Source organism: Scomber scombrus, chromosome 6, assembly GCF_963691925.1.
Source record: "Scomber scombrus chromosome 6, fScoSco1.1, whole genome shotgun sequence".
NCBI lineage: Eukaryota > Metazoa > Chordata > Actinopteri > Scombriformes > Scombridae > Scomber > Scomber scombrus.
Window position 1 is genome coordinate 30,548,075 of NC_084975.1, and position 13,515 is coordinate 30,561,589.

The 13,515-nt window shown below is 39.5% G+C and overlaps 2 protein-coding genes across 2 annotated transcripts in view; one reads left to right on the forward strand and one right to left on the reverse strand.

The window, feature by feature from the left end:
* Positions 1–2,484, reverse strand: part of sf3b3 (splicing factor 3b, subunit 3) — a 29,750-nt gene extending 27,266 nt beyond the window's left edge. Inside the window, exons 1-4 of the mRNA XM_062421117.1 lie at positions 2,389–2,484; positions 1,646–1,775; positions 605–760; positions 191–361 (exon numbers count right to left, since the gene is read on the reverse strand). Of these exons, the coding sequence (XP_062277101.1) occupies positions 191–361; positions 605–760; positions 1,646–1,715 (397 nt within the window). The 5' untranslated portion in view covers positions 1,716–1,775; positions 2,389–2,484. The remainder of the gene's footprint in view (positions 1–190; positions 362–604; positions 761–1,645; positions 1,776–2,388) is intronic.
* A 2,976-nt stretch (positions 2,485–5,460) lies between these two features.
* The window catches only part of LOC133982528 (uncharacterized protein C05D11.13-like), a 40,024-nt gene continuing 31,969 nt past the window's right edge, over positions 5,461–13,515 (forward strand). Inside the window, exons 1-5 of the mRNA XM_062421584.1 lie at positions 5,461–5,524; positions 6,695–6,754; positions 7,044–7,112; positions 7,314–7,382; positions 7,537–7,605. Of these exons, the coding sequence (XP_062277568.1) occupies positions 6,721–6,754; positions 7,044–7,112; positions 7,314–7,382; positions 7,537–7,605 (241 nt within the window). The 5' untranslated portion in view covers positions 5,461–5,524; positions 6,695–6,720. The remainder of the gene's footprint in view (positions 5,525–6,694; positions 6,755–7,043; positions 7,113–7,313; positions 7,383–7,536; positions 7,606–13,515) is intronic.

Genomic DNA, 13,515 nt, shown 5'->3' on the forward strand with positions numbered 1-13,515 from the left:
TGTATTTTGGCAGCTCAGAATATGGACTACACTGTTTGTTTGATCTGGTTGACCTGTGAATAACTTAGTCAAAATATGTTTGTTTGTTTGTTGGTGTTTTTTTATTTACTTCATTTTATTTATATACTTCACACACCTAATGTGTATAATGTATAATTTGTATATTTTAATTCCTGATATCACTTCATACCGATCATGACAGCTCTGCCTTTTGGGTCCACGGCCAGGAACTGTCCGGGGACGATGCGCCGACAGCCGCTCTTCCCAAATGTTTCCTGGTGGATCTTCTCAAACATGTTTTTTGATGGATGATATTCCAGGATGACGATGCGGCCGCTGTCACTTCCAACAACAATGTAATCTAAAAACACATGCATGAACATACATAAATACATACATGTGACCGACAGATGAATTTTCCTTTTATCAGTGTACAAGTCCTGATGCAACAGAACTTAAATATTAAATTACATGCCCACAAAGCAGTGAGAGGCATTTCCACTGTAATCCACAGTTTTAATTGGAGGATCGTCTTTATCGACAAAATCCATGTTTGTAGTCATAAACGCATGTGAGTGAGCGCATGCACACTTGAGTTATGTACCTTTGGTTCCTCCAGTGAGTCTGAAGGCCATCAGAGATCTTACGATGCCAAACACCTCCACTGTGAGCAGAGTGTGCACCTTCCCTGTGTTGGCATCGGGTCGAAGTAACTCCAAGATTTTCCCCCTGGAGACGACGATCTCCTGCATCTTGGTTCCTACCGAGATACAAACATGTTTTTTCTCAGACAGGTGTGTGTTATGATTGCAGTATTTCACAGGATGACTCACCAATCTTCTCCTCTTTCATAGAGAAAAATAGAGGTGAAACAGTTATTCCATTAATCAATTAGTCAAAAAGAACAACAACAACCTCTTGCGGCAACTTTAAGTCGTTTTTCAAGCAAGAATGCCAAAATTCCAGCTTCCTGCACACAGCGAGTATCAATAAATAATGAAAAAGGACTAAAACCCACATCAGGATAATGGAAGATTATTGCTACTAATGATGCTTGAAAATACACTTGTGTGTTCAGATCAGAGGTGTTAAATCTTTCTCCAGTGTTTGTCAGAGAAGAGACATGACAGACTCATCACATCTACAACACACCGATGTGTGTGATAACACTTTGTAATCTATCAGGCGGTGTGTGTTATTAGAAAAGGCGTACCCTTGACATTACATTCCGAGATTGTTGCTATTTTTTTCCATTGATGTACAGTCACAGAAAAGTTGTGACATGATGAAAACTCATATTCATCATTTAAAATGTGCAGGCCTGTCTGTTTACTACATAAACCTGAAAAAACACAAAACCAAAAGACATGAGACCTGACTGGTGAAGAGACTTATAGTGACTTAGTGTTACATTACACCCATTATCTTCATTCCTTTCATCCAAAACATCTGGTACGTGTCCCCACCTGCACACACATCTGGAAAACACTTTTAGCTATAGAGTCTTCCTCAAGGACAGATGTGTGGACAGACACCAACCCTTCAATACCTGAGCTACAGCTGCCTCACTCATCACTCAAGATTCTTCCTCTTAGGAGACGATCCAGGCCTGAAAAGGACAAAACAACAGCAAGCATCCCCTCACCTGAGAAGTTTCCATGGATGGCGTGGGTGATGCCAGTGGCACGCTGCAGGGTGATGTTGTACAAAAACATGGCTCCCTTTCTTTATGTGGCTTCAGGGGTTGCAGACAGAGAGCTTACCCCGGCTCAAATCTGTAATCGAAAGAAAAGGAGGACAGAGGAACAGGTTACATACATGCAGTGCAGGACAGAAGTAGAGTTGTGATGCTTGTTGATGGTGTGAGCAGGTTTCTTTCCTGTGGCCAGCCTGCTACAGTTTCTTTTTCTGTGGTTGGCAGCAAGGTGACTTTTTAAGAGGGATAGTCAGACTGGGTTGGGGAAGTAACACTAAGATGAAATGAACTAACTGAACTCTTAACAATAAAAGCAAAAGAACCTGACAGAGATATAAAGTGCTTACTGGGCAAGGTTGATTTGAAATACTTTCCGTTAGCTTAGCAAGTAGCCAGAGTACATATCACTATATTTGGTTTGAAAGCTTCTGTATTTGTTATGAACTGAGGTAGCACAGCGTTAGTTATATTCTTATAACTTGACAGTATTAGCAGGTTAAAGGTTTGCACACAGTTTAGCTTGCACGGCTAGTCGGCTAACTTGAATTAAACGTTCATACAAAGCGCCACTTTTTCTTCCTGACGCATCTTCCATTTCCGACCTCTATTAGTGAATATTGTGCATCGTTTACACACATACAGTGTCTGTTTGATTGCGGACAAAGTGCAGATGTGTAGAATAATATATTTACCGGCTTTTTAAATAAGATGGTTCTGATTTCAGACGGATAAAGTTTCATTGACACAAATTCATTCACTGCAGCTCCAACGATGACCCGCCGTTGGTGGGGTCCTACCAGCACCAATACGACCGCGCGTCACTGTGAGGTGGCCCTCACCCTGCCTGACGGGAAAAGCTGGGGCAGTGGTGTAGTAGCGCGGACCGTCCAGCAGATGTCGACAAAAGAGAACACATTTACGTATCGGTATCAAATGCTTCATATGAAGGAATGAAATTGCGCTCGAATTGGAGAAAAGGTCGCATAAATGGAGTCATGTGTGCCAAAGCGCTAAAGGGGGCTTTTTCATACCACCAGCCATCAAACTGGACCACACAACAGCTCCCAGTAGCTCACACCCCCTCTAAAAAAGACTGATGCTGTCCTTACTATGTAAATCTCAGGAATATAGTACCAAAATTGGTTCCAAACTAGTTATAATGTCACAAATCATGCTTGTATGCCTGCCTCTTAAAATCTGATCATCAATAAGCACAAAGAAACTTTCTACCTTCAGTAGATATGAAAACAAACTCTGCACAGTGAAGTTCAAACATTAAATTTAGGAACAAGAAGAAAAACATATTTTTGAGAATTAAAATTAAGATAAAAAATAAAAAAAGATTAGAAATAATAGTAGTAATAATAATTCAGGATATAAAGAATCCAGTGTGCAAGGTTGAATTGGTACAGGCAAAAAAAACCCACTGTCAGCATTCATGAACATGGATTGTATAAAATATATACTGTATATAAATAAATCTGGTTAATGTTGTATTTGTATATAATGCAGAGTGCTGCAGTGCAAGAGGATCACATGACTCAGTAATTATCCATACAACTTTGTAAAGGTCGTGCAACTGGAACATGCAAACTGCAGCCAAGTTAAAAAAAATACATACAAATATATAAAAAGACATATTAAGTGAAAATACTACTCATTTCTTATGTCAACAAAGGTGTCATTTGAAACTTCAGACACCAGTGCGCTTATTTCCAAATACTGTAGTCTTAAACACACACACACACACACACACACACACACACACACACACACACACACACACACACACACACACACACACCTCATTATACTCCTGCTACAGTCGGAGAATATTGACAACAGATTTGAAATGTAAATCCCACACATGGTTTGATCACTACTGTACTGTATTGTGACCTTTTCTGACTTTACTTACTTTTTTATTTATTAATTTTTTACTCATTTCAAAACATCACTCTCACTCACTCTCTTTATCTGTCTAATGTTATCTTTTTACTCGGTTTCCTTTCCATTTTCTACATGTATTACATTTCGAATTGAATCCCATCTAAAAATGTTCAGACTTCATCTCAGAAATAAGGATGTGAAGGAACATTTATTTTCAGACTTATTAGTGGAAGGTCTGTAAATGCATTTGTGATTGTTCATACTTGCCACTAATTACAGTAGGCAGTAGATCTCTAGATTTGATGCAAATGCAGGTTGTGTTCAGGGACTGGAAGACTCCAGCAGAACCATCTTTTCATGAATAGACTATTCAGCTAGGCATGTTAGCCTCATTTTATATCAGAATGTAAAAAATAAGGTGATTATTATGTGATCAAATGGACTGGTAGCTTGGATGTATTTGTATCTATGATCTTTGTTTGCTCATTAGAGAATTTTAGTGTTTGCTTATATAGTAAAATATAATAATTAAAAATAGGCAAAAGACGACAAAGCTCCTATCAAAAAATATTATAGTGTACGCTATATTTAATACAGCACTGAAGCAATGAAATATGATTTATTAGATAGGTACATAAGGTTTTGAATGTAGTCTGTGATCTGTGACTAACAAAACTAATGTTTTTTTCCTGCGATGGACTGGTGACCTGGATAGTACTTAAATGTACAGAGAGACTTTCAGTGCATGAATGTAATTGTGTAATACAATGTGATAATGATCCATCCTACTACTATAATTAGAGAGCGGGATGTTGGTCTGTCCGTCCGTCTGTGCGTTCATCACCATTCGCCAACCCCCTCCAAGTTTCAGGGAGCCAGCATTTCTATTTCAATGTTAAATAAATAGTCTGCAGTTATACTTTTTATTTGGGACTCCAGAACTACTGTCACCTGGGACCATTCGGCTCAATTTTCTTGCTTTGTGTGTGACAAAAAGCCACATACAGCACCATCGCCTCGATTGTTTATGTGTTTGTGTCGCGTATTGAAACGAAGTCACGTCAGTTTCGAGCAGCCGTGCTAGGACAACCCCGCCCACGTTGAGAGGGTACTATATTAATGGAAGAGGTCGTTCCTGGTACTGAGCCGAGTCGTTTTTTTTTTTTTTTTTTAATTGCAAAATGCAAAATTACCGAGCCGAGTAGTGCTAGAACTGTATGGTGGAAAATTGCAATATTTTTTCAGCCTGTGACGTATCGCCGTATGTATGAGGCGTGAACGACGGGAGGAGAAGATGATAACAAAAGAGAAAGGAGACATTTTGTTACGTACATTTATCCACGGTCACGAACATTTTCAACATGCCTAACAAGAGCAAATCACTTTTGGAAAATACTCGCAATTCCACCAAACGCTAGCCTGGATAACGCCAGACGGTCTGGGCAGTGGGGAGGAGCCGTTCACTTCCTCGTATTTGAGCTTCTGTACGCTACTGGACAAACTTACAGCCAATCATATCAAAGATACACGATGACGTATACAGAGCCTGTAGGGAGCAGCGCGAACACATCCTTTTTATGAAGGAAGTCATGTAGCGCAAGTTTTTTGTTCTATTTTCAAAGTGAACTTGCCTTCCAATTTATTTAGCACACAATCTACTGCTGCTTCGAACGGTTGCTGCACCTCCGTGGCCGCCATGCTGGATGTAAATAGAGACGCTCTACTTGCGTCATGGTCTTGATCCCGCCTCCCCGTTCTGTGATTGGTTCCCTATTTCAGGCGAAGATTTTGTTTTGGTGGCCATGCTAACTTAAGAGCAAAGTAGAATCTTGCTCGTATGAGAGCATACCCAGGCTAACCAAACGCCGCAGAGCATACCCAGGCTAACCAAACGCCGTACGACATAAACGCAAGGTCGCAAAACTCCAGAGAAGCCAGGTAAGAAACCACAAACTGTTCTTCAAAACACAATAGCTAATGCTAATGCTACAGTTTGTTAGCTACTCACCCATACAGCCTTCCAACCATGCAATTATCCTTCAGCGACATGAATTCACGCATTATGTTCCTTTTGGTCTCAGGGTTAAGATCCCCTTTGTTCCAGAGTTAAATAATAACTCCCCTAACAAAATCTTTGGTTTATGATTGAGGTCCTGGAATCATGTTGTTAGCATAAACAAACGCGCTACGGACACACACACACATTTTCTTCTAACATTACCCATCCTTACCCAGATTTTTGTTTTTAACATATGACTGTTTTCATTTGCAATCTACAATGTGATTATGCATGCCTTACCTTTTTCCACACACCACATTCTATATGTTACAGTTCTATGTGAAGTTTCACGTCCACACCTGCCACACGGCAGCCAGAGGCAAACCAAAAATAATAAAAACAATGTCTGAACAATATTATGTTCTAAAGCTGCTGGACTTTTAATAATCATTTTATAAACATTGTTAGAAAGACTGAGGGCGGAACCTAAGTTTGTTTTTGCCATGGTTTCCTTCTGTCCGGTTATTGCGTTACACGATACGAAGCCGGCTAACTTTATTTTCCCTAATGTGCGTCCTTAAATGATAAGTAAGTTATGACAATTGATGTTTAGCTGTTTAACCATAACCTGTTTATTGATTTATGTAAATTTGACGGCATTTATAGAATTTAAACGACAGTTAAAGCACTCGTTAGCATTATGCTAGCATATTTCTATAACAGTTAGGCACTAAGTTTTCTGTTATCAGTGCTATAAATAGTAACAAGTTATTTTATCACCATTAACACACTAATATATTGCTTTGAGAGAAATTGTAATGGGAAATGGTTTGTTGCACTGTTCAGAAACTTGCAAATTAGTCTAAAAAATCTATGTAAAAAAGAATCGTGATAAAATTGGATCGTGATTTTATTATAAAAAAAAATAGTGATATGATATTTTTGCCATATCGCCCACCCCTAGTTCCACTATATTACAATTTAGTCTCTGTGTCATAGCCTTTATAAACATTTTTCAGAAATCCCATTATCAATATATATTGACTTATGACGTTAACGTTATAAGTGTGTTCTCTCATTTTTTAAAAACTGTCTTGACTTTTCAGCAGTGCACTGTGAGGAAAATTGCCACACAATGAAACCGCTGAGAGAGACACCTGAGGCTGCAGGTATACTTTTTGATTAACCCTTTCATGCCTATATATGCACATCTTTGAATTAATGTACAAATAAACAAACATATTGTTGCTTCACTTTCTCACCTACCTATCTAACTAATTCATCCCACAGCAACTCAATAACAATTCCCATTTACATACACTGTCTCATTCACACATGGCATAACATGTCCTTGGTTATGTGGATCTAATTTCAAACAACTATCTGATGCAACTACACTCATGGATTATAATTTACTCAAGAGCATAAAAAAACGAATTTGAAATATTTACTTTTCAGCTGAGCGCCGTGAGAAGGATCGACAGCGGAAGAGACTGAAGAAGACATTGGAGTCACCTCAGGTTGCAGGTACTTTCTGATTACCCCAGCTGATTCATCCTACAGTAACAACATTAACGATGATAATTTACATACACAATCTTATTCACAAATGGCCAAACATAGTGTTTGCTATGTGGATCTTCTTTCAAACAACTATCTGACTCAATTACACTCATGGATTATAATGTACTCAACTGCTTAAAACGCACTTTAATATTTACTTTTCAGCTGAGCGCCGTGAGTACGATCGCAAGCGACAGAGACAAAAGAGGTCATTGGAGCCACCTCACGTTAAAGGTGCTCATACATTCTGCTTTACATACACAATCGTATTCACGCATGGCCTTTGTTATGTGGATCTAATTTCAAACAACTATCTGATGTAACTACACTCATAGATTATCATTTACGCAATTGCATAAAAAATGCATGTGAAATATTTACTCTGTAGCTGAGCGCCGTGAGATTGATCGCCATAGAAAGAGACTGAGGCAGTCATTGGAGCCACCTCACGTTACAGGTACTCATGCTTTCTGATTACCTCAGCAGAATTATCACACAGTAACAACATTAACGATGATAATTTACATACACAATCTTATTCACACATGGCCTAGGTTATGTGGATTTAATTTCAAACAACTATCTGACTCAATTACACTCATAGATTATAATGTACTCAACAGCATTAAAAAATTGCACTTTAATATTTTCTGTCCAGCTGAGCGCCGTGAGTATGATCGCCAGCGAAAAAGACAAAAGAAGACAGTGGAGCAACCTCAGGTTAAAGGTACTCATACTTTCTGATTATCACACAGTAACAACATTAACGATGATAATTTACATACACAATCTTATTCACGCATGGCCTAACATGGCCTTGGTTATGTGGATCTAATTTAAAAAAACTATCTGACTCAATTACACTCATAGATTATAATGTACTCAACTGCATAAAACACACTTTATTATTTACTTTTCAGCTGAGCGACATGAGAAAGATCGCCAGCGACAGAGACAAAAGAGGTCATTGGAGCCACCTCACGTTACAGGTACTCATTCAGTCTGCTTTACATATACAATCTTAATAAAGCATGGCCTAACATGGCCTTTGTTATGTGGATCTAATTTCAAACAACTATGTGATGCAACTACACGCATGGATTATCATTTAGTCAACTGCATAAAAGTCACATTTGAAATATTTACTTTTCAGCTGAGCGCCGTGAGGACAGTCGACAGCGAATGAGACTGAAGAGATCAATGGAGACACATGCAGCTACAGGTACTCATACTTCCAATTAACCCTTTCAGACAATTGCCTGTAACCAACATGTGGCCCCTGGTTATGTACATGGTGTCCATAAAGTCTCTTTATTACAAAAGCAAATGATTAGACAAATCTGTGGAAATTTAATCATTTAATACACCTCTATATGGGCACCATTAGTTGCACGAAGCACATCAAGACGGTACTCGATTTCTTGCCATGTTCGCTGTAGCATAGCCTCATCAATGGTGCCAATGAACAGCTTATTTTCTGTCAACATAATAGGTACTTTTACGATAACTTTTACTTTGAATTTGCTGATGTTTTACTTTTAAATAACATTTTGAATGCAGGTATTTTACTTGTTACTCTTTAATTCACAGATACCCAACATTCCCACACGAAACCGGGAGCAGAACAGGCCTGTATGTGGGCACTTTTCCGCCTTCACCAGCTGGTTTGAGAGAGAAAGAAGCAAGAGAGAGACACAGAGGAACAAAACAACAATAATAAAAATATTACTAGTAATAATACCAGTAGCAACTTTTGCTAAGATAAGGGGATCTACCTCTTTGTATTTTTTATTACATTTTTTGTTGACTGATTTTCATTTTTGATTTACAAGTGGGTATTTCTCTTTATATTACCCCACATGTCTACTGTATATATTACCCAACATGTCTATATATTACCCAACATGACTAAATATTACCCAACATGTCTACTGTATATATTACCCAACATCTCTATAGATTACCTAACATGTCTATGGTAAACCTACAGTATTCTGTAGGTTCTTTAAAAAAAAATAAAACTGAGTTGAGAGGCATATTTCTGCTGGCATGTGAATTTTTTGTAGGCTATTATATTTTGTTTCATATACACCACATGTTGATTTATTTAACGCTGAGTTAAATGAGTATAATGAGTATAAGTAGTTGCTAAAGCTACTTTTTTTAGCTGTAGTTTGTTCAAACTACTGCCAGGCTGAACTACATTTAGTTTTACAAGCTACGCTTGCAAAGTAGCTTCCCCAACATTATATAATACAGGGATCAAATTTCTCCGTCGCTATGACGGATTTTCGTCAATTTGACTCAGGCGGGGAGTTCCGGTCCTCTGAAATGATGCCAACGCGGAAGTAACTTAAAACTGCATTCTATCAAAAGGCCGCCAGGGGGCGACTGTTTTAGTGTCAAACGGACTTCCGTCTCTATACAAGTCAATGGAGAATTCACCAACTTCTCACTTGATTTCTAACCTCAGTAAACGTTTTCAAAATGTGTTTATGGTCTCAATCGCTAGTTTAAAGCCTTCCTCAATGCAGTATGATGTTAATTTGTGAAATTAGGCATTAGGGTGTGGCTACGTCATGATTGACAGGTTGATTGGTGGAGGGCGCCTCATGCCCCTCCTGATGCCCATATAAGTAGAATCCGTGTTTTTATTTTTCCCAGCATGCACCGGAAATTTTAAAGATGGCGCTGCCCAGATCCGAAACTATTGGCTTCCGAGCAGCAGTCCACAAACCAATGGGTGACGTCACGGATGTTACGTCCATTTCTTATATACAGTCTATGATTTGACTGCCGAAAGGCCATATATGAGATCATTGCAGATCTGATACTCTACATTATTATCACAACAAACACACAGAGCAGGTATGGGCAGCCTGCCAGTCAATTTCCAAATATCTATAAATTGTTAATCTGGTGTTGGAAGAAAGCAGTCCATTACTGCATCTAAATGACTGAGTTAAGTTGTGACAACTCTCCACCGCTCTGTCTGTCTGCTGCTCGGAGGACTCAGCTCCTCCCCCGTTGAGATGAAGGAGAGGAGCCGCTAAGGTTAGTCTCTCTGCTGCTGTTTGCTGTCATCACCCTGCTCTCCTTTGAGAGTCTGTTCACGGCAGGAATGCTGCTTCTTTATTCATCCTCGCTGTTCTATATAAAAGGTCCGGACACTGAATGGAGGACAGAGTTTCTCCGCCAATAAGCGGCTGTAGGACGCTGTTGTGTTAGCTGTTAGCTTCCCCACACACCTCCACCCAACCCTGCAGCTCCACCTCAAACGTGTGTTCAAAACGTCCGACCCCCACTGTTTTACAGACTGCAGCCTTATTATTGCCTGTAAGTTTTTTTCCCATTTCATTTAGAAAAGAGCAGCAATGGTCAGTGGGTGAATTATAATCTTGTTCAGCAGGATTTAAACAATTTGCCATTTTCTCAGCTGTTTCCACCTTGTTTTACCTTAAATCCTAGAAAGCGATCGTAAAAGGGTTTCTATGACAAGGTAGATGATGAACAGTTTATGACTTGGTCAGAAAAGACTTTTTTTTGGATATACTCTAGGCTATAATTCCTGGTTGATTCCAAGTTGTTATTCTATGCTTAATATATTTTATTTATGTTTGGCTTTTATGAAAGGCTGAGTAGAATTATATGCTTTTGATTTCATTTTTTCTAATATTCAGTAACAAGTGGAACAAATTATGATATGATCCTATGATATCCTGCAGTATGAAAATGTCAGTTTCAGCTTTGATGGCACGTGTCAGCTCAATGTTAAAATACTGGTTTGCTCTTTTTTGGGGGGTTGCTGTTTCATCTGTGAGTTGTGTGAAACAGATTTCAAGTGCATAAAAAGATCTGTTGCTTCACTGAAATCTTGTTTTTTCTGAAATGTTGTATTTCTGAAATGTTGTATTTCTGAAATGTTGTTGTCTTTTCTGAAATGTTGTTGTCTTTTCTGAAATGTTGGTTTATCTCAAATGTTGTTTTCCTAAATGTTGTGTTTTCTGAAATGTTGTCTTTTTTGAAATGTTGTTGTGTTTCTGAAATGTTGTTGTGTTTCTGAAATGTTGTTGTGTTTTCTAAAATGTTGTTGTGTTTCTGAAATGTTTCCCACTTTCCATCAATCCATGTGAAAACAGTTTCTAGTGTCAAACTCTCATACATCCTGCTGCACAGTGAAACTCAAACATCCAACTGAAGAATCAAGGAAAACACATTTTTGAGTGGAGGGGGGGGACTTTGTTGTATTTTAATAGGACAAAGGTACGGCAGGAAGTTGTAGATGTGCGCTTGTTAGCTTGACAGCTGCAGCTGAGCCGCCGGGGTCTGAGAGGACTGTCCCTCCCTCCCACGATACTCACACCGCCTCCCCGCCTCGTCCACGACTAGAGGGCCGTCCTGGAGAACAGTCCGGGGTCTTCATCTCGTATTGGGAACCTCCTCGTTACTCATTTTTATTCAGCGAGCCATTTAGCAGGCTTGTAACCTCACCAACATCTGGTACCCGTAGCTTTCGCGTAGCTAAACCGCTAGCACCTTTTATTCCCTACTCTTTTTTTTTTTTTTTTTTTGTTAAACCGAGGTCTATTTAAATTCCGTCGTTCGTCTGACTTTATATCCAGAGAGAGTAACACAAAAAGAAAAAGACAAAACACACACACACACACACACAGAGACACACATTTAGATTCAGACAACGTGACTGCATGCCGTGAACGATGAGAGCCGCTACATGCCTGAAATAAGCAGCAGCAGCAGCGAGCACGGCTGAAATGTGGGATTTCACTCTGGAGCCTGCGATATACTACAACTACTACTACAGCGAGGTGAGTGTTTAAAAACAACAACAACTACATCATTTATAAGCAACCAAATTGTGTTTAATAAACTGTGGTCGCTGTGGTGGTATTGATGAAGAGTGAAGGCATCACTCTCCTCCTCCGGTGCTTGCTGCTGGTGTCGGGAGAGGCCATCGACTCTTTGCGTCTCCTGTGCCCGGCCAGAGATGCGTTGTTGCGGCTGACCTGCCTGATAATGTCCGCCTCTTTTTTTTTCATACTTTGTCTTTTGCCCATGGGCATCAGTTCACCGAGGCCAAGTGTGTCCATTTGTCTTACAAAATATAAACATTTGAGTGAGTCCCACGTTTAATCTAGTGGGTTTTATATCATTGGGATAGTTCTAGTTAATAATAAAACTACTTCTTACAAGTCAGATGCTTCACAGGGAGCAGTGCACCTGCTGTGTCTCAGTTTAGTGAACTGTAAAACTAAACCTACAGGCAAATGTGTCAAAGTCTCCTCCGACTTTATCGTTTTGACATTTATTGTCTCAAATGACATCAGCTGGATATTTTAAGCATCCTTTCTCTAGTTTCTTTTCTAACCCTAACCCACTCTGTACCATCTTCTTCCCTACCTTCCTTCTCTTCTTTCTTCAGTCACCTTCTTTTTCCTTTCCTTTTTTTTTTTTTTTTTTTTAAACCTCTCCTATCTCCTTCCATGTCTTCTCTTCTTTATACCCTTGACACCCATCTGCCCTTCTTCCAGCTTCTCCCCACTCCCCTTTTGTCCTCTCACCCCCCCCCCCCCCCTTCCCCATTTATCTCTCCGTCTCTCGTTTTCCCCCTCCATCGATTTGCCTGCCGGCGTTGCTAAGAGACAACGGCGGCCGGAGTGCTGTGAAGGATAGAATAGATGGAGGGGCAGTTTCTCCTGCTTGTTGAAAAAAAAAAAAGGTGAAGATTGGAAGGGGAGTTCTCGTCTCTCCTTTCTCCTCTTTTCTTTCCTTGTCTTCTCCCCTTCTCTGTGTTGCCGTTGTGTTTGTTGCAAATGGACACTAGATAACATCAGTGGCTGCCAAACATTTAAATGTCAGCATAGTTCCTGATAGATGCAGTTTAGGCTGCTGGATGAGATTTCATCTTCCTATCTGATTTTGTTGACAAGCCAGAAACTGTCTGTACTACAAGCGAGGAGAGGTCATGATGAAACATGATGACTTTGCATATGTTTTTGGGTAAACACACCATTGAAATGACATGTTTTGTGCATCATTTTGTTCTGTATCCTGGTTGATCATGCAGAGAAGTATGGCCATTATTCAGCACATCTATTTTTTGAATTGTTAAATGCATTTTACTATCTAACATAGAGTAAGACTGACATGGTGAGGAGTGTGCATCACCTTACCTACATCCCAATTCCCTTATTTGATCGCGCCTCCATCGATTAGTGAGGAAGCATGAAGTCTTTTGCAGGCTGACACGCCCCCCTTATTGGATATCAGTTATGGGATGGTGCAGCTTGATTAGACTGCATTGATACTTCACAACATCTCTGTAGTTCCAAACTGGACTAGACAGACA